This window comes from Camelus dromedarius, chromosome 12 (assembly GCF_036321535.1).
Source record: "Camelus dromedarius isolate mCamDro1 chromosome 12, mCamDro1.pat, whole genome shotgun sequence".
Classification (NCBI taxonomy): domain Eukaryota; kingdom Metazoa; phylum Chordata; class Mammalia; order Artiodactyla; family Camelidae; genus Camelus; species Camelus dromedarius.
Genome location: NC_087447.1, coordinates 40,067,751 through 40,088,811, shown reverse-complemented (window position 1 = coordinate 40,088,811; position 21,061 = coordinate 40,067,751). Strand labels below are relative to the sequence as shown.

General features: G+C 41.0%; 1 protein-coding gene across 1 annotated transcript in view; it reads left to right on the top strand.

Moving 5' to 3' along the window:
- Positions 1-21,061, top strand: part of MICAL2 (microtubule associated monooxygenase, calponin and LIM domain containing 2) — a 213,397-nt gene that overhangs the window by 170,022 nt on the left and 22,314 nt on the right. Inside the window, exons 31-33 of the mRNA XM_031460007.2 lie at positions 7,850-7,965; positions 12,602-12,694; positions 15,446-15,539. Of these exons, the coding sequence (XP_031315867.2) occupies positions 7,850-7,965; positions 12,602-12,694; positions 15,446-15,539 (303 nt within the window). The remainder of the gene's footprint in view (positions 1-7,849; positions 7,966-12,601; positions 12,695-15,445; positions 15,540-21,061) is intronic.

Here is a 21,061-nt window from a genome sequence, read left to right as displayed (position 1 = left end):
TGCATAGATAATCATTTTGTCTGCAAATAAAGACAGTTTGATATCTTCCTTTCTAGTTTGTATACCTTTTACTTAATTTTCTTTCCTTATTGTACTGCCCGGGACCTCCTACACAATGTGAAATAGAAGTGGTAAGAGGGCACATCATGGTTTGTAAAGCTAATATCTGAGGGCTTATATTTCACCACATTCAGTGGTTGCTGTAGATTATTTTTGTAGGTACTCTTCTTTTTTATTGGTTTATAACATTATTTAGTTTTATGTGTGCAATATTTTGATGTCTGTATGCACTACATTGTGCTTACCACCAAAAGTTTAGTTTCCATCCATTACCATACAGTTGATCCCCTTTACCAGTTTTGCCCTCATCCTACCCCCTTCCCCTCTGGTAGCTACTACTCTTGTTTTCTGTATCTATATGTTATTTTTGGTTTCAGTTTTTCATTTATTTATTTTTATATTCCACATATGAGTAAAATCATATGGTATTTGTCTTTTTCTATCTCACTCATTTCACTCAGCATAATACCTCAAGATCCATCCATGCTGTCACAAACAGCAAGATTTCATCCTTTTATATGGCTGAGGAGTATTCCATCATATATATATATTTCATATCTTCTTTATCCGTTCATCCCTTGATAGGCAGTTAGGTTGTTTCCATATCTTGGTTATTGTAAATAATATTGTGATGAACATAGGGGTGCATATATCTTTTCAAGTTAGTTTTTGTTTTCTTCAGATAAATACCCAGAAGTCGAATAGCTGGATCATATGATAGTTCTGTTCTTAATTTTTCAAGGAATTGCCCTACTGTTTTCCATAGCAGCTGTACCAATTTACATTCTCACCCACAGTGTATGAGAGTTCCCTTTTCTCCACATCCTTTCCAACACTTGTTTCCTGTCTCTTTGATAATAGCCATTCCAATGGGTGTGATGTAATATCTCGTCGTGGTTTTCATTTGCATTCCCCTGATAATTAGTGATGTTGAACATCTTTTCATTTGCCTATTGGCCATCTGTATGTCTTCTTTGGAAAAGTGTCTATTCAGCTTCTCTTGTATGAGTTCTTTATATGTTTTGGGTATTAAACTCTTATCAGATATGTGACTTGCAAATATCTTCTCTCATTCAGTAGGTTTTTTTTGTTTTGTTGATGGTTTCCTATGTTGTGCAGAAGCTTTTTAGTTTGATACAGTCCCATTTGTTTATTTTTGCTTTTGTTTCCCTTGCCTGAGGAGACAGATCCAGAAAGATATTGCTAAGACCAATGTCAAAGAGCATACTGTCTATGTTTTCTTCCAGTAGTTTTATGGCTTCAGGTCTTGCATTTAAGTCTTCAATCCATTTTAAGTTTATTTTTGTGTATGGTGGGGGATACTGGTCCGGTTTGATCCTTTTGCATGTGACTGTCCAGTTTCCAACACTATTGAAAAGACTATCTTTTCTCCATTGTATGTTCTTTGCTCTTTTATCGTAAATTAATTGTCCAAATATATATGGGTTTATTTATGGACACTGTGTTCCATTGATCTATGTGTCTGTTTAAGAGAAATGTAGGTACTCTTTATTAGTTTAAGGAAGTTCCCTTTTATTCCTAGCTTACTATGAGTTTTTATCATGAATAATGATAAATTTATTCAAAGACTTTCTACATCCACTGATACCATATTTTTACTTCAATGATGTGCTGAATTGCATTGATTGAATTTTTATATAAATTTGAAAATGTTGAACTATTATTGTGTTCCTGGAGGAAATCCAACTTGGTTATAATGTGTTAGCTTTTTATATAATACTGTATTGGATTTGCTAATCACTTTTAGTAGTTTTATACCTATGAGAGTAATTGATCTGAAAATTTCTTTTCTTGCAATATCCTTGTCAGGTTTTGGTATTAAAGTAATGCTAGCCTTGTACACAAGTTGGGAAGTGTTCCATCTTTTTCTTTAATCTCTGGAATTGTTCTTTAAAATATTGCTGTTCTTTTTTTTTTTTTTTTTTTAACGTTTGGGCACAAAGTCATCTAATGTAGAAAATTTTTTGTAGGATAATTTTTAGTCATGGATTCAGTTGCTTTAATAGATATGTAACTATTCTGATTTTTCTATTTCTTGTTTCAATTTTGGTAAGTCATGTTTTCAATAAATTTGTCCATTTTATCTAAAGTTTCTAATTTATGGTCATAAAATGGTTTATGTAATAGCTTCCTTTAATCCTTTGTAGGACTTCTTATCCCCAATATTAGTAATTTGTGGTTTCTGTCCCTTTTTTCTTAGTCATTCTTCATGGGGAATCATCAATTTTATTTGTCTTTTTAAAGAAGATTTTGTTTTGTTAATTTTCTATTTTATTTCTTCATCTTTGTCTTTCATAATTTGTTCTAATCTTAATTATTTTCTTCCTTTTTGTTTCATTAGATCATTTGGTGGTTCTTTTTCTAATTTCTTGAAGTGGATCCTAGAGCATTAATTTCAACTTTTCATTTGCATAATGTGTACATTTAAAGCTTTATACATCCCTCTAATCATTGCTTTAGCTGCATTCAAGTCCTTTTATTATGCCGTATTTTGGTCATCAATCAATTTAAATTTATTTTTATTTCTTTGATCTATAGATTGTTAAAAAGTATTGCTTAAGTTCTAATTATTTTGAGATTTTCAATTTCTATTTTTTATTACTGATTTCTAGCTTAATCTTACTGTTGTCAGAAGACATACTATGTATGACTTCAGTCCTTTGAAATTTATTGATACTTGCTTTATGGCTTGACATATCACCAATTCAGTAAATGTTCCAAGTACTCTGGAAAATAACGTATATTCTCTAGTTATTGGGGTTGTTGTTATACATCAGTCAATTAGGTCTAATGTGTTAGTAGTGTTTGCTCAAAACTTCTATATCCTTACAGGTTGTCACTTGTACTTCTGACTAACCAGTTATAAGTAGGGGTTCCCACAATTCCTTCCTTGGGTTTAATAATTTACTAGAATGGTATAGGACTCTGAGAAACACTTACACATATTAGTTTATTGTAAAGGATATGATAAAGGATACAGATGAACAGCCTGATGAAGAAATATATAGAGTGAAGTCTGGAAGTGTCCCAAGCATAGGAGCTTCTGTCCCCATAGAGCTGGGATCACCGCCCTCCCAGCACATGGATGTGTTCACAGATTTGGAAGCTTTCCAAACCCTGTGCATTAGGGATTTTTATGGAGGTTTCATCATGTAGACATGAAAAAATTTTAACTCATTTTCTAGCCCTTCTACCTTCTTCAGACGATGGGGGGGGGGGGGGGGGATAGGGCTGAAAATTCCGAGCTTCTAATCATAAGTTGGTCTTCCTAGTGACTAGCCTCCATCCATAAGCCCACCAAGAGTCACCTCATTAGAACAAAAGACACTCCTCTCACTCAGGAAATTCCAAGGGATTTGGGAGCTCTGTGTCAGACACTCCTTTCACTCAGAAAAAATTGTAAGGGTTTTAGGAGCTCTGTGCTCTGTGTCAGGAATTAGGGTCAAAGACCAAATATTAGCCGAAGCTGGGAATAGAGACCAACTGCAGACAGTCCCTGACTTACAATGGTTCAATTTACAATTTTTTGACTTTATGATGGTGCAAAGGCAATATGCATTCTGTAGAAACCATACTTCATATTTTGAATTTTGATCTTTTCCCAGGTTAGTGATATGTGGTACCATACTCTCTAGCAGGCCACAGCTTCCAATGAGCCACGTGATTATGAGGGTGAATAACTGATACATTTACAACCATTCTGTACCCAGGCAACCATTCTATTTTTCACTTTCAGTGTACGATTCAATAAACTACATGAGATAATCCACACTTTATTATAAAATAGGCTTTATGTTAGATGACTTTTCCCAACTGTAGGCTAATGTGAGTATTCTGAGCATGTTTAAGGTAGGCTAGGCTAAAATATGACATTTAGTAGGTTAGGTGTATTAAATGCATTTGTGACTTAACAATATTTTCAACTTATAAGGGATTTATTGGGATGTGACCCCATTGTAAATTGAGGAAGATCTATAGATATATTTCTTATTATTTTACACTAGCTTACATTAGTCAATTGCCTTTTTAAAAAGTTTGAAACTACAAAGAAAAATTGTTTTAGATTTACCGTCTCTTCAATTCCATCTGGTATATTCCTTCTGCTGCAAAACTTCTTTTAACATTTTCTGTATGCATGTTGGCTAACAAATTATCCTAGCTTTTTTTCTCTTAAAATAAAAGCTTTTTTTTTTTTTTGCTTCATTTTGAATGGATCATTTCACTGGACATGGAATCATAAATTGACAGATTTTTGTTGTTGTTGTTTTTCTTTCAGCATTTTAATGATGTTCTGTTGTTTCTTGGCTTATTTATGTTCTGATGAGGTGCCCGTGGACATTCTTATCTTTGTTTCTCTATATGCAGTGTATCATTTTTCTTTGTCTGCTTTTAAGATTTTATTTCTATCTGGGTTTTGGCAATTTTATTCTCATGAGCTTTGCTATGATTTTCTTTGTGTTTAACCTGCTTGTGATTTTTTGAGCTACTTGAAACTGTGGATTTATACTTTTCATTAAATTTGCATGATTTCAGCAACATTATGTTGGCTACTTTTTCTGTTCCTGTCTCCCTCTAGCTCCTGGCACTGCAATCACATGTATTTTAGACCATTGATATTATCCCATGGGTCACTAAGTTTCTATTCATTGTATTAGTCTTTTTTCCTCTGTGCTTCATTTTGGATAGTTTTTTATCACTATTATTTAATTTCACTCAGTATTTTCCTCTGCAGTATGTAAGCTATTGTTAAACTGATGCAATGAAACTTTTATTTCAGATTTTGTATTTTTCATCCTTACAGGTTCTATTTGGTGCTTTTTAAAATTTTTTTTTATTGCTTCTGTCCTCATTCTGTTCATATTGTCTTTTTAAATTCTTGAGCACATTTAAATTGCCCTTTTTAAGAGCCTTGTCTGCTAATTTCATCATTTCTGAGTCTGCTTTTATTGACTGATTTGTCTCTTGATTATCAGACTTGTCCTGCATTTTTGTGTATCTAGTGATTGTTTACTGGCTGCTAGATTTTGTGAATATCACATTGTAGAGTATCCAGATTTTGTTTCTTTATTTTAAAAATGTTAAATAGACATTAAAGAATGTTTGGCAGGTAGTCAATTGACTTGCAGATCAATTTGTTTCTTTCAAGGCTTGTTTTTAAGCTTATTCAGGTGAGTCTGTAATAACCTCTTTTCTAGAGCTAATTTGTCCCTATTACTAATGTGAAGCTCTTCTATGGTCTCCACTCTAATGCCTCCAATGTTTGCTCTACCCTAGTTGGGGAAAGCTTGAACATTTCCCAGTCTTATAAAAGCTTTAGAGATTATTTACCCTGTAACTTGCCAGACATTATCTGCCCAACCTCATGCAGTTTCTCTCTATGTGTCTATAGTTTACTATTAAGCAATAGATTCAAGTTGACTTCTATGCTTATTTCTGAAGTCCTTTTTCTGCATAGCTCTCTCCTCCCAAGTATTCTTCCTCGTATCTTCCAATGGCCTCAGTCCACTCAGACGTTGATTTCTGTCTTTCCAACTCACTGAATCGGCTATGCTCTGTTTCGCTTCCTCCTACCTGCACTGTAGTGTGGAAAGTGCCTGTAGGCAGAAAGTTACTGTGACCACAGGGCTTACCTCATTTGCTTCTGCTCCCACCTTTTTCACAGTTCTGCACTGCCTCTTGTCCAATGTCTGGAAACACCTGCTTCATATATATATCTGCCCTGACTTCTAGGGCTTTGTGGTGGGAGATCAATCCCAGAATCAGTCAATCCATTACAGCCCGAGTGAAACAGTGCTGCCAAGTTTTTTAAACTTGCAAATGAAAAGTAAACTAGAATGAATGGTTCTATGATGGAAGAGAGTAAAGGGGAAGAGATTCAGGGGTAACTATTTAACTCTGCGTAACTTTGGCAGAAGTTTAAGGAACGCGTTATGTTTGAAAACACTGTCTCCTCAATTTCAAAATATAATTCAGTGGAAATACTCGATTTATTTTTGACAGAAAAAGTTTCAAATGTAGGCTATTATACTTCCTCCATAAAATGAGAGTTAATTAGGCAGCCTTATTAATATCACATATTGTTAACATGCATCAGTGATGATGATGAAGCAACGGCTGCTGCTTCATCGTCAGGGAGAAGCAGCTGATGATGCTGACGATGACGACATTTGTCTAAGCACCTGCAAGGAGCCAGGCGCTGTGTTAGGCTCTTTACATTGATTATCTTTACTCTTCCACAGCAGTTCTGCAGGTCAGAAATCATGATCTCCAGAAGCTCAGGAGGTAAAGTTAGTTCCTCAAGCTTACACACTAAGAAGTGAATACTCAGTGACTGGAGCACTCAGTGGTAATTTAGTGGCTGGAGCTGGGAAACAATCTCAGCTCCCCGCTAACAATGCCTCCATCCATTATTATGCTGCTCCCTGATTCTATTTTCACCTGAGCTTTCCCATCTGGCAAATTAAAGTGGAAAACAGTTAACTCCCTCCCCAGAGAGGCTGTGTTATTATATAGATGTTTTGCATTATTTTGCTTCGAATAACAGCATATGTAAATGTGCTCCTGGAGGTTAAAATTACCCCTATTTTTTAAAACTTGGCCTCTCCCACCAGGGTGAATAGTCAAAAATTATGGGGAAGAAAAGGCAGGCTGGAGAGAAGGTTAGTCAGCTTGGAATTGTTTCTCCTCCTTCCTCCCCACCCAGCATATATTTCTCTTCAGATAGAAGCTGCCACGGCAGAGTAAAGATTAGAAAATTTCCTATCACGGAGCCCTGCATGGTTCTGATATTCAGTGTTCAGGGAGGGTTAATCCAGATATTAATCATTAACTCTGCATCAGGTTGATGTGTAGGGGCAGATGTTCTTGCTGAGAAGAATAAAAGTCTCCTGTGGCACCTGGAAGACTTTATCACACGTGGTCCCCAGCCTGATCACAAAGAGATCCAAGCGAGCAGGGGCACTTTGCTGCCTCTGACCATCTACCTCTTGTTCAAGGGTTGGCATCTCCCCTCGACTTCACTCTCCCGTGGGCCCTGAATTGTGGAGTCCTCCCTATATTAAACCTCCTTTCCTGGCATTTGAATCAACACTTCGATGATGTGATAATATCTGCAAGTTGGGAAAATAAAAGTGGCATTTGTTTAGCCATAATTAATGAAATATTTATGTTGCATGAGACTATGTGATAAAACCTTAGGCTTAGAGTCCTTTTGCTTCTGATTACATTTGGGATTTTTTTTCTATGACCAGACATTCTGACGCCAGCCCTTTTACACTGAGCAGATGTCATGTAGTAAAAATGGGTGCCAGATGCTCTGAGCCACAGAAGGGCGATTTGTTTAAGAGCTGGCTCCGACTTTTTTGCATTCAATTACTCTGCAGAACGAACCTTACACAAGCATTTAGGTAACTCAGCTAACTTCAGACATGCATTTTAATAATAGATTTCATCTCTGAATGCATTCTAAGCAACACACCATATAAATGGTGTTTAAGGAATTAATTGATTTCTGCATAATACCTTTTTTTCCCCCAACATGAAAAGAGAGCTACAAAGCTCTTGGCAGGGACCCAGAAATGTAATTAACATGGAGGGCCAAATTTTCAGTTGCCCTTAGGTACTGCTTCCTCATGCTCGAGGCAGGTGCAGTAAGGGGAAGGCCAAGAGGGAGAGAATGGGGGCAGCAGGGAGGAGGGAGAGGCAGCTTTGGGTCATGAAGTAGGAGAAGAAGCCAAGAGTTTAGTGAGCTCTTCTGTTACCATTTCAGGTCCCAAGCACATCCACACCAGCATGCAGGTGACAGGGGCTGCCTCTTCTGCCTCTTCCACCACCACCTCCTCTGCAGATGAAGAATTTGAACCCCAGCCTTCCTTGCGGTCAAAGGTAACAACATTTGGCAAACCAAAGGGGCCCTTGGCTTGCGGGGGCCGTTTACCGTCCAGATCTCAGACCCAATGTGGGCTCCAGCTGCGGCAGTTTCATTGGGAGGATCACGTTTCATTGCATCTGACAGCAACCTTTCCTTTTACCTGGAACACCCTAAGAATTGTCTTTATATATATGGATATATATTTAAACTTTTTGAAGCTTGCCTTTCTCAGAGATGTAAAATGGGAAGGGGGAAGAAACCAGACATATTTACTTGAAACCATTTGGTGACTGCAGCTCTTAAAGTGGGTTTAATATGTGATCCAACAAGCAAACCATCGAAAAAATTACAACAAGCAGATGTGTATTTCCCTGGGGGAAGCACAGCTTCATTTAAGAAGCACTAGAGGCAGATTGCATGGAAAATGTTATGTTTATTCTAATCAGATATACGAAATGAACCATGCAATTGCATCTAGACCTGTTTGCTCCAAGGATCCCCACTGACTAACCATGAGCCAGCGGGGGGAATGTCACTTCTCTTTGTTTAATGAACATTAATTTCTAGAGAGCCCTTTAAACACATCCCATATCTGTGGATTAGAAAACACAAACGTCGTTACATGTCTTTAAATGTGTCCGCATGTCACGTATACGGAGACACGCATCCCATGACCAAACCTTGCCATTGTTTTCTTTATCCACTGGGGCTGGAAGGGCTGAATGGCTGGACCTAATGTGCTTCCCCAGCAGACAGAGAAGCAGTTCACTGCTCTGGCAGTGTTTATTTTTTGGAGCAGTGAGGATCTGAGGAGAAAGAGAGAGGACCAAATTTATTTACTTAAACTCAACTTTTCCATATCTGGCACTAGGAGCTTTGGCATCATCTCAAGTCACTCAGGGGTTCCAGGTCCCAGTGGCCCAGCTTGGAGCAAGTCAGGAGGGAGCTGGGACATGGGTGTGTGTGTGTGTGTGTGTGTGAGAGAGAGAGAGAGAGAGAGAGAGAATACGTAGAGAGTTCTAGTTTCTAACTGTGTGCGTCTCTGATTAGCTCTGCACTCACCACAAATGAATTCTACGTATCGTGTTGATTGCTGGGGGTCTCCTTACACACCCTCTCATCCCCTTGAGTGACCCTGAGTTAATTCTGTATTCAGATGAGGAAGAGGCCCCCATCCTGACACTTGTGGAGACTAAAAGAATGGAGTGGCCCCAAACACATGGAAGTAGCAAGACCACGATATTGAGGGCAAGCCTCACAGACCACTCCTTGTCCTCCTGCTGGCCCAGGACAGAGTCAGTCATCACATAAGCTTGCAGCGTGGGAGAGCCTGCCCAGTTCACCTGGCTTCTGATATGGCCCACTCTGTAGGAAGAGAAGCTGGCAAAAAGCTCCCTTCTTTATGACTTCCCAGGGACTCACACTGAAGGAACAAGGGGAGTTTTTTCCTCTCTGGTTTCTTTATCTCTTCTATCCCATCCAAGGTGTGTCCTCAGCCATGTGTCACAGAGCCTGCATCAGCTCAAACGAATCTTTGCACAAGAAACGGGAGATGGGATATGCACTCTCGCCTCTTACCTCTGCTCTACACCGCTTCTTATTAGCAGCTGGATCTGAGGGATGGGACAGGCAGCTTGTCTTTTGTCCTGCCAGGTTTCCCCCCTTTTCTGTCCTTTTTCTTCCTTAGCCCTCAGCCTCTTTCCTCTCTGTATTGTCATGACCATCCCTGAGGATGTGAGAACTGTGCCCGGTGCATCAGAAGGCTATATGAGCATTTTTTCATCAATCACCCTTCTTTTTTCTATGTCAACATCTTTTAAGAAAAGGCAGGAAAGGACTTTCTTTCCTCCTCTAGGTTCTGTTTTGCTGACTCTTGATAAAGCAGTTGGGGAAGTGCCAGCTTTGCTCCTGGGAAGTGCTGAGATGGCATCGAAGCATCCCTCAAGGAAATTGTTTGAATGGTCTTAATTTAGGGGAAAACGCTGATATTTTTTTTATAAAGCAGAGGCCCTTACTGTGCCTGCACAGTATCTGGCACAGGGAAGGTGGGATAAATTGGATGGAAGTGTGGATGCTGGATTCAGGTTACTGGGGCTTCCCTGCCGGCTCTGCCGATTACTGACTGTGTCATCTTGGGCAAGTGATTTAATTTCTCTGAGTTCTGATTTCCTTATTTGTAACGTAAGTGTAGTTTGAAGAATAAATGATACATGTGAAGTAATCAGTACAGTGTCTGGCACCTAGTACTCAATAAATGCTGGCATTTATTATGTAGGTTAGTATAATGGAAGCTCAAGAGATATTTATTAAATGAATGACTGACGTTCCACATAGATTGAGTTAGAAAATTTCTGGATAACAACTACCAGTGATCACCACCACGCCCCTCCCTACCAGCCTTCCCAGAAAGGTCCTAGCAGCTTGAAGGAGTGGTTCCGCCACCCAAATGGCCTAGAACCTCTGTTTGCAGTGGTTGGCAGTCAATCTGGAAGTCATCTGCTAGCAATAGAAATGATACGAAACGGAATAAGTTTGAGTTCTGAGAGCCAAAATTTCCTTCCAAGGATGAAAGGAGGAAGATCTTTTAGGATTCTAGATCCTACAGAGAATTCTAGACAAACCAAGTTTCCTCATTGAGATCAACGTTTTCACTGATGATCTGTAGAAGTTCTGAACCCTGAAAACTGGATGCTTTCTTCAGGAGAGTGATGGTCCCTCAGGGGAATGGGTGACAGAATGACAAGGATCCATAAAGCCCTGGAAAGGCATCTGCTTTTAAGCCACAGTCTCTGACCTCTGTTATGGACACAGACTCCTCTGGCAGTATCCGGGCTCAGGCCTGGTAGGTCTACTCCCTGCTCATGAATCGATGGTCCTTTTAATGCACAAACATTCAGTTCAACCAAAGTTACTGGGTGCCCACGCACCAGGCTAGCTGTAACAGTTTTTTAATACATATTTGTTCCTGCCAGCATTAAAAAGAAGTCTCTCATATGTTTTAATCCTCATCCTAACACAGAAAATTGATGTGCTCAGAGATGGCAAATATAATAAAACTAGCCCCATTTGCATATTTATTTTGTATATGTGAGATGTATACATATGTATATGATACATGCTACAAACATACACACATATGCAGGAAAATAGTAGATTTTAGTAAATAGTTATAATCATGCTAATTTGTATAAGAATAATATAATAATCATGTGAGTGATAGTAAAAATCATGCTGTTTACTGAATATCTATCCCATATCTTTTTCAAGTATTCTGCAAAGGACTTGACCCGCCTTATCCCATTTACTCCTTGTTACATGCCTACACGGTAGGCATTCAGTCATTCTCATCGCTCTGAAGAGGACACTGAAGTTCGGAAAGTTGTAGGACACATTGAAGCTCGCACAGCTCTGCTGGGATTTCATGCCAGCTTTGCATGGTCCTGGGCCTGGTGCTCAAACATTATTCTCTGCTGTTTCTCTGATCAGAAGAGTCTTCTGAACTTTTCAGTATGTGGAGCTGGCCAAATTACTACTTCTCCTTTCTCTGGTGTCTAAAACCTGGAACTGATGAGATCTAGACATCTATTTTATTATTTTTTTGAGGCATGTTAAAGATTTTAGTAAGTGGAGAGTTATACTATTCTGGATTAAAAAATTCAGCTTGTGTACACCAGAAATTGATACAACATTGTAAACAGACTACACTTCAATTAAAAAAAAATCAACTTGTAAGGGTGCTGGTTCTCCTCACATTTATAATTTTAATCCTTAACATCTGGGACCCCTCCCTTGCATACACCCTCCCCTTCTCATAGCCCCCTCAGTCTTAGGCACCTTGTGTGGGGCCACACCCCACAGGGATGCAGTCTTTTTTTTTTTTTTTAACCTTTTCAGAGTTATTAATTTTTTTAGTAGAAGTATAGTCAGCTTGCAATGTTGTGTCAATTTCTGGTGTACAGCATAAAATTTCAGTCATACATATATTCATTTTCATATTATTTTTCATTATAGGTTACTACAAGATATTGAATATAGTTCCCTGTGATATACAGTATAAACGTGTTTATCTATTTTATATATAGTAGTTAGTATCTGTAAATCTTGAACTCCCAGTTTATCCCTTCCCACCCCTTTCCCCGCCCTGGTAACCAGAAGTTTGTTTTCTACAGACATCTACTTTATTTTATTTTATCTTATTTATTTTATTTATTTTATTTTATTTTATTTTATTTTATTTTATTTTATTTTATAGTTGTTTTATTGACGATTGGTATTGAGATGAATGTGTTCTTGCCTTGAACACTTTCTTTTTTGTTGTTGGAGTACAGTCAGTTTATAGTGTGTCAGTTTCTATAGACATCTATTTTAAATGCATCAATTTTGAATGTTGTATATTCCACTAGCCCAGGCACACAGAGAACCCAGTGGTGTTAAAGATATATTTGTATAAGCAGAGTGAGGTGGGGAAGGGCAGCTTTCTTATGCCTAGATATAGAACATTTCCATCACTGCAGAAGTTCTCTTGGACATTGTTATTCTAGAAGTTCAGCAGTGGCTGGGCTGGAGAGGGCAAAAGCCTGTGACAGTATATTTTAAATTTCAACCCCATTTTTCTCAGACCTATTTATTCTTCTCTATTGGCTTTTGTAGGAGAGGAAGACATTTAGAAGAAGAAGGAAGCTGGAAAAAGCCACAAAACAATTGGTTAAGCAGGAAGAATTGAAAAGACTTCACAAAGCTCAGGTCAGAAAACACACTTGAGATAAGTGAATTTGGGTCTGGGATCCTGGGAGTCTGGATCTGGAAGCCCCTTGGAAATCTGCATTGCACTGGGGGAGGCAGGCTGGGGAAAGGTTGTGGCTTGTGGCTATTCTGTGGGCCCCAGTTCAGTCCCTGGTGCGGCTCTGGGGCCTGGAGAGCCCAGGTGTTGAGCTGGCCCACTCCCAGCTGGCTTTCCATCTGCCGATGTGTGTCCTGCAAAGTGAGCTGGAATGACAGCCAACACATGGCCTTGGGAACCATCCTGGGCCCTGACTGTCACGTAGCACTGGCCTTAGTTTTGTCCTCTGTGAGAACACAACCCTCCCCTGACTTCCTGGCAGTGTCTTCGCTGAACTGACAACTCCTGGGGCTGCCTCTCTTCCAAGGTTGGTGAGCATATAAGCAGCTAGCATTCTACTGTCGATCTCCCGGCCTGATTGTTTCCTGCCCGATGGGTCACAGACAGGCACAATGAGGCAGAAAGTCAAGGCCCTCTCCCTCTCCCTGAGGCCCCCACACCTAGCCGTGGAGAACAGCTGGGTTTTAGGACAGAAGGTCTTAAAACGACTGCTCCTGTGAATCCAGTGGACCCTGACATCCCTTCCCCCAGTTATCGCTTTATCTGGCCATATGGTCCTGTAGGTTGTTTCTGACAAGAGGGGAGTCATTTAATCCAGCCTCCTTTACTCTTCTCAACGACTGACACGGGAACCACCCTTTCACCTAGTGGGCAGGGGAAGTTCCCATCAGCTCCCTCTGTCCACCCTCAGCTTCCAAAACAGGCTTTCTTGAAATCTTCATCTCTTCCTTCTGAGAACAAGATAGGTCTTTATGATACAGACTGACAAACTCAACCATTCCCCCACCTTATGGCCTCACTCCAGACAGTTGGCAGTGATAACAGAAGAATTACGATGGCCTTTGGAGTCCTAAGCTGCTAGCACGCCTAGAAGCCTTTTTTAATGTTTGAGATTTGCTTCCTTAGTTTCTAAAGGATGTTGACTCTATCAGTCTGCTCGGGCAGTCATAACAACATCCCACAGCCGGGGTGGCTTACACGACAGAAATGTGTCCTCTCGCAGCTCTGGAGGCTGGAAGTCCAAGGTCAAGGTGACTTCAGGGTTGATTTCTGGTGGGGACTCTCTTCCTGGCTTGTATGGCTGCCTTCTCGCTGTGTCCTCACGTGGCCTTTTTCTGTGCACGTACAGAACAAGAAAGAGAGAGAGAGAAAGCTCTGGTATCATTTCCTCTTCTTATAAGGACATCAGTCCTATTGGATTAGGGCTGACTGTTATGGCCTCATTTAACCTTATTTACCTCCTTAAAGACTCACTCCAAATACAGTCACTTTTGGGATTCAGCATATGAATGGGGCGGGCGGCACTACTCAGTCCCTAACAATTATACAGCCATAATTGCAACATAGTGAGTAATAAAAACATTGAACTGTTACCCTTCCTTTAGCCATTCTAAACTATGCCAGTAAGAGACAGATCTATAAAGATATAATTGTCTTTAAAAGAGAGACCGAGAGGAAGAGAGCATGAAATTACAAGTGGTATTAGAGAGAATTCCCATCTATTTCAGATTTTCTGTTTGGGGCTTAAACACTCTCAGCTGAGACAAGAAGCCAACGGCTGCTCAGTCCTTCCCCCAACTCCCCTGCCCCGCCCCCATTACCTCTTCATGGGTTTGGAGGTTCCTCAGGCATTGTGCTCTGAACCCAGGGGAGACTCAGAAAGGTTTGGAGTTAAGGAGGAAGGGGAATGAGACAGAGCTAGAGGAAGGCAGAGGAGGAAGAACACACACATTCCACCTGCCCAAACAGCTGCCACTTCCTTGAACGTACCTGGGCTGCCAGGTGCAGCATGGGTTCTGCCAAGAGATGTGCCTTTTGGCAGCATGTGTTTGATAGCAGAGAAAATTGATGGGGATGAACAGAATGTATTTGGGAAAGGCTTTCTCTTAATTTTCCTTCCTAATACACACAAGAGAGAAATGCCTAGTAGGGAAAGTAAAGATGTCATGACCCCAAGCCTTGATAGGTGCCTATGGTTAGTCTAAGGATTATGTGCCTTAATGGGATAAATGCCTTCTGTCTTGTCGTGATAACCCGCTAGTAACAAAGCCATCATACACTTCCATAGTCAGTAAAAGGCCCTGCGGTGCCATGAAAGAATAGGTTGCCAGTGTGTAGCTGAAGACAGGAGCAGGACAAACCGAGAGGAACACCCAGCCCCAGCAGCTGGCCCGGGGTCTCCGGCTCCAGACCAACTTCCTGAGTGGTGTCTGCTGGTTCTTCTTCGGAAAGTGTGTTTGTCCTGGGAGATCCTGTCCTACTCTGAGTAGTGGCTGCAGCTCCAGCAGCTAAGCCATGACCACAGTCAGAGGCTGAGGCTCCGAGGCCAGGAGCCATGAGGGCCACCCGCCCGCTCTGCCAAGCAGCCTCTGACTAATTCATTCGCCTGGTCAAAAGGGAACTGTTTTAACGTCTCCTTGGGGGCAGACTGAGCTTACACACAGACCCTTGCTTTATGTCTTCATAGTAAAGACAGGAGATGTCAAGTTCTAGTTGTTTTGGGAATCCAGAGGTTCTTACCCAGTTAGCGAAGGAGGTGGTGGCATCACAAGGGAAAGGGCTTCTTCATCTTGGAAAGCAAGTGGCAGAATTGGCCCCTTCTGTGACTCTGCACATTGAGAGTCCCCGTGTGACATATGGTCCTGGCATTGCAGGCCATCCAGAGGCAGCTGGAGGAGGTGGAGGAGCGGCAGAGGGCTTCCGAGATCCAGGGCGTGAGGCTGGAGAAGGCGCTGAGAGGAGAAGCAGGTAGGCATCCCCACCGGCAGATCCGGAGCAGCAGGCTTGGGTCCGTGTCTGTGGTCCGAGATCAGTGGCACCTGGGCAAGACATCAAGACCTTGTCACCTGCTGTGGAACTTTCAACGCGGACCTGCGGTGCTCAATCCACAACTGCTTCACACTTTCAAAATCAAACTGGTCGCTCATTTGAAATTCCAGGGTCAGCCTGTAGGGCTTGGGTTTCTAGTCTGCCCAGTCTCTCTTCTGCTAGTGTGAGTGTTCTTTGAAATTCAGGGGTTAAGGTAAATTCAGGAGAAACAGTTGAAACAACCAAGCAATGTTGGTAGTGATTCAAAACCTGGACTTGGAGTCAGACTCCTTGTTTCTCCCTTCACCAGCCATATGGCCTTGGGCCAATCACGTTCTCAACCTTTGTGAACTTTTGTTTTCTCCTCTAATATGTGGATAATGGTGGTTCCCTATGTAGAGAGCTGAAATAAAATTGCAGCTCTGTAAGATAGGAATAATAAAAATTAAAGATGATTGCATCAGGTATATGTGAAAGTAGCATGTTGCCTTGCATAAGGTAAAGCAATAAATGCTAACTATCCACTGACCGCTTCAGATTCTTAGATGCAAGCAGAATTCATCTGGTGAAGACCTGCCACGTGTTAGACATGGAGACAGTGGGTCTATAACGAGGAGCGTGGCATTTTCTGCCTTTGAGAAGTTTATGGTCCGTTGTGGAACACAGACATGTAAATAAATAAACCACAGTCCAGGAGGATGAGTGCCATGGTGGGAACAAACATCAGGGTGGAATGAGGGCAGAATCACCAGCTTCCTAACTGATCTTGATGGGGAGGGTTTGCGGCGGGGGTGGTCCAGTTAATCACCTGGAAGTAGTCATCTACTAAGATGAGAACCGGAGGAGGAGCAGGAGGGAACGAGGGAGGTAAGGAGATTGTTCTGGCAGAAGGAACAGCACCTGCAAAGGCCAAACGTGAAAAGACGTGAAATGCCTTAACGAATGAGGAGTCAGCGAAGGGTTTTGAGATGAGGGATGAAACTAAAAGATATCTACATGGTTTTGTTTGTTTGTTTGCTTTTTTTTTGTTTGTCCTGTAGCAGTGTGGTTAGTGAATTGGAGTTAGTGAGGTTATTGTCTCTTTAGTTTTCTCATGTTATGCCTTTAGCCTCTGTATTTTGGAATATAAAGTGGGAGAAGCAGACACTGAAAACACATGTTGCTTGTTAAACAACATTGGGAAAGGTTAGGGCCTCAGTTCTCTTAAAAGTTCAGTTATCTGAGATTGATGGTGCCAGTGGGGGCAGACCGAGATTTTGTGAGACCTGAAGCTCATACAAAGTCATGCAGGCAAAACTGTGGGGCTGTTCCCAGAAGCCTTGCAAGGGCCCATCCACGTGAGAGGTCCTGCGGTTTCAGCTTCAGTAGCTGTGTGGTTATTGTCTCTTTGGAAACTTTGGAGTCTGACTTTATCCCTCTGCGCCTCAGTTTCTGTGTTTGTTAAGTGGGAATGACAATCATCCCCGCTTCTTGGATTTGGGGTGAGGATTGATTGAAACAGTTTATAAGGAAGCCCTAGCACAGTGCCTGGCACCGGGTAGATGGTTAATAAAGTTTGTTCCCTTTCTTACTGCAATACTTTGTGCATTTCCTTGCAGAGAAGCCAAATCCACCCATCAGAAGTAGGTTCTTGACAAAAACAGTAACTGTTTCTTGCTACTTGGAGTGAGAGTCACTGCTGGCCTCTACAGCTGCTGTCAGGACTTTCAATACAATGAAATGTTTGGTCATGTTCCCAATCAGAAAGGCTCTGGCACTTTTCTTTAGGAATCCACTGATTTCAGTGAGAGCCTTAGAAATGGAAAAAATAAACCAGCAAAGCTAGGGCATGTTTCCGTTTGCTGGGGAGGCACTGTAGGATGAATAAAATTATAAGCATCAAAGAACCCTGTGTTCAACTTCTGTTCCATTGCATTTCGGCTGTGTGGCTTGGGAGAATCACCTAACCTCTCTGGCCTCAGATTCCTTATGTGAAAAATAGAGCTAATAATCCTCATATTCCCAGGTCATTTTTAAAATTAGGGGTATCAGTGGGCCAAGTGTCACCCAAGAGTACCCATCACATTGTAGGCCTTCAATAAATGGCTACCTGATATTATTTCACAAAGTATTATTAAATATCTACACACATGTTTTAAAGAATTAGTCTCTGAAATTTGCTGTTGAAATTCAAAGTCTAGAAGCCAAATTTTTAGAACTTTTAAAAATCTTCCTTACCCTCACTGTAAAGAAAGGCTATTTTGACTTAACAGCTAAAGAAACTGGCCAGCTTCTGATGTTTTCAAAGGTGTATTCGCCTGGCCAGAAGATGGATTCTGTTCATTCCCTTTATATCCTTGGTAATTTAATTCCCCTGTTAAGTGTATGGGCCTTTTTCTCCTTGATTGTCCTTGTGCGGGTGACAGATGCAGATCAACAAGGAGCAGGAGACTGAGAGAGTCAAGTCACAGACAGCGGCCCCAAAGGAAACCAAACAGAAGATTTGCAAGCCAGGCATCGAAATTAATACACTCTAACTTGTAATAACATTTGTGCAATAATAATATTCCTTTGCAGTTTAATATTCTACTCAGCCCCTTTAAGAGATTGCCCTGGTGCTTAATGAATGACCAATGCTTATTAGGTTACGTTGTATTTGAGCTGGCCTGGGCTGCTCTGGTTCAAGTGATTTAATGGGAATTATTTAATAGGTATTATTAGGATAATTAGAAAATGATCACAGTTAGGCAATAATATTGAGCTATAAAGGTTGTGAATAACCAAATTTAGAGACAGGCCTGAAAACACGAGTCGTCTGCGACAGTTATGCAAGTCTCCTCTGATAATGATGTGCGCCAGCCTGAAAGGGTCTTTTGTTCCTCGGAGTTATTCATTAGGCGGGCATTGAATTAGAGGAACATGCGGGGGTGCAGGACGGAGGGCAATGATGGCTGATGAGCAAAATGAGGCTTTGATGAGCTCCTAATTGTCGTGACAACAATTCCTGCTTTCTTTTTTTCCAACAGTCAGAAATAAGCTCCCCCACCCCCAGGAAGGGTTTTTCCCCATTTTTCAAGGCAAAGGAAACAAAGAAAAATAAAAATCCCGCAATCCACCCCAGATGACAAGTCATTATGTTCTGTAGTGTGTGTGTGTGTATGTATGAGGGAGATGGATGTCCTTGACAAGGGCAGTAGATTCTCTAGATGGTCCTAGCCACCCAGGGTAAAGGACCACAATGTGCAGCAGCCTGATTGCCCTCTGTGAGGAAGTCAAGTTGATTTTCACAGCCATGTAGACTCTTCTTGGTCAAGCAAGAAGACCTGCTGGTTTGTTAGTTGTCAACGTGGTAGTCAGGATTAGTGCCAGGGCCATGGAATTCCTTGGTTTAGCAAGAGACCACCATTCAAGTTTGGATGGTGTTGATAATGGGATCTGTGCTTTCTTCAATACCTGAAGACAGGTAAAATCTGATGAGAACTGAGATTGGCTTTGAGGGAGAAGACATTAGTGCCCAGGGGAGTGTATGGGAATCACTCCTCTCTTATACGTTTACCAACGTTGGGGAAGGTTTACCAGCTGGTTGCCTCCATTGAGCTTCCTTCTGCTGCTGCTGCTGCTGCTTTTTTTTTTTTTTTTTTTTTTTAATAACCAGATGGCTGCTTCTTCACATAGATAAGGGGTTTACAAAGAAATTTTAGGATGTGTGAGGATGCCAGCAGGTGGCAGCAGGAGCACACATGATGACAAGAGAAACTGCAATAAATCCTAGCCAGGAAGAGGGAAGTAGTTTAGCTTACACTCTGTGGTTTTTATCTTGACTCCTTCTGAGGAGCAGAAGGAATAATAATTTCCTGGATAACGTGCCAGTGAGGTGTCCTGAAAAGAACACAGATTTTAGAATCAGACACTCCCGAGTCTGAGTCCTGATGCCATTTATAGACAGTGGCCGGGAGTAACAAGACTCCGAAGTTGGGGGCTAAGCAATCCAGGAACTTGGATGGGTTTGCTACACTCCACATGCTGAAAGTAAACAGTGAGATTCAGGGCATCAGAGCCTGGGAGCTTTTACTCTCAGCACAGCAAACAGCAGGAAGAGCTACTTGAAACATGTTGCCCTGTATCTAAGTGCTGTGGTGTGACCTGATAGGCCCAGATGGCAGCTGTGCACAAAGTGGATTGTGCAGCACCAGAGAACCTCAGTGCAAGGAACAAGCCAGCCCCCTTTCCCAGGAAGCAAGTAATCTCCCTGGCTGATTGCAGCAGTGGCTCAGGATCACAGGATGGTTAGGCCTTGCTTTTCGGCATATTTAACAAAGACACAAAGGGATACTTGAGGTCTGTGGCAAACTACCTCATTCAACAAATGTTAATAATCCGTTCATTATGTATTCATCTCTGTTTCCAGTCTCAGTAGCCCCCTGGTAGGGCAGTGGCCTTATAACAGAGATAGGCCCAGTGAGGGTGAGGCTAAAATTCTCTTCCTGAAGAAACCTTGGGTCCTCTCCATTGCATAGATTCTGGGGCCATTGAGGCTTCAGAGTTACATGCCTTAGACAATTGCTTTACACACAAGAATTCCCATGACAGCAGCAAGAAATGCATTTTACGTCACAAGTTAGTACACATAAATATATAATTGAATAAAGTGTTTTCAGAAATAATAGCAAATTTTGCTGCATATAAAAGACTGATACTGTCTGTTCTAGCTCAGTTTTAGTGCCTGTTATGACCCATAAAATTAATTTTGCAACCCTCTGTTTTAAAAAACACTGTCACAATGATTTTACCTGAAAAAATATCTTAAAATAAATACCCAAGTGGCCACCTCAGCCAAGAATATAGAGTGCGGTTCCTAAGAAGTATGGAGCAGCAGAATGGAGGAGTAGACACTATAAAAGTCCATTCACTACAATAAGATACTTTTGAAAACATTGCTAGGCTCTTAAGTGAGAGAAATCCTTAGCGCCAAGAAAAAGGAGGGTGAAAAAAAGCTATGTTGAAACCTACTTGTTCCAGGAAGGAAGCAAACACAAAAACAGAAATCCAGGCTTGCCTTGGAATAAATATCGGTGGTTTTGGAATCTAAGTCTTGGTTCAAACAAAAAGTAGGGGAACTAGCTAGCCTTGAGAGTCTCACATTAAATCAGATCTCTAGTGCCCCCAAAACCAACTATAGATCCTCTATGAAAGAAACCATGTCTTGGTTTAGGCTCTCAGGATTCAGATAGTCTAAGTTCAATAAAATATGAGCTTATAGTAATTTTTTAAATCACCCAAAACACAAGGAAGTGAGCCACCAAGAATGAGAGTCAGTAAAATCAACAAATTTAAATGGCCACAAACTATATTAATTATCAAATACAGAATATACTATGTCTCTGTATAAAACATTTAAAGAAATAGATTACATACAAAATGAGCAAGCAGAAAAATAAAAGTGAACAGACTATACCACGTTAAACTTAACCAATCCTAACTGT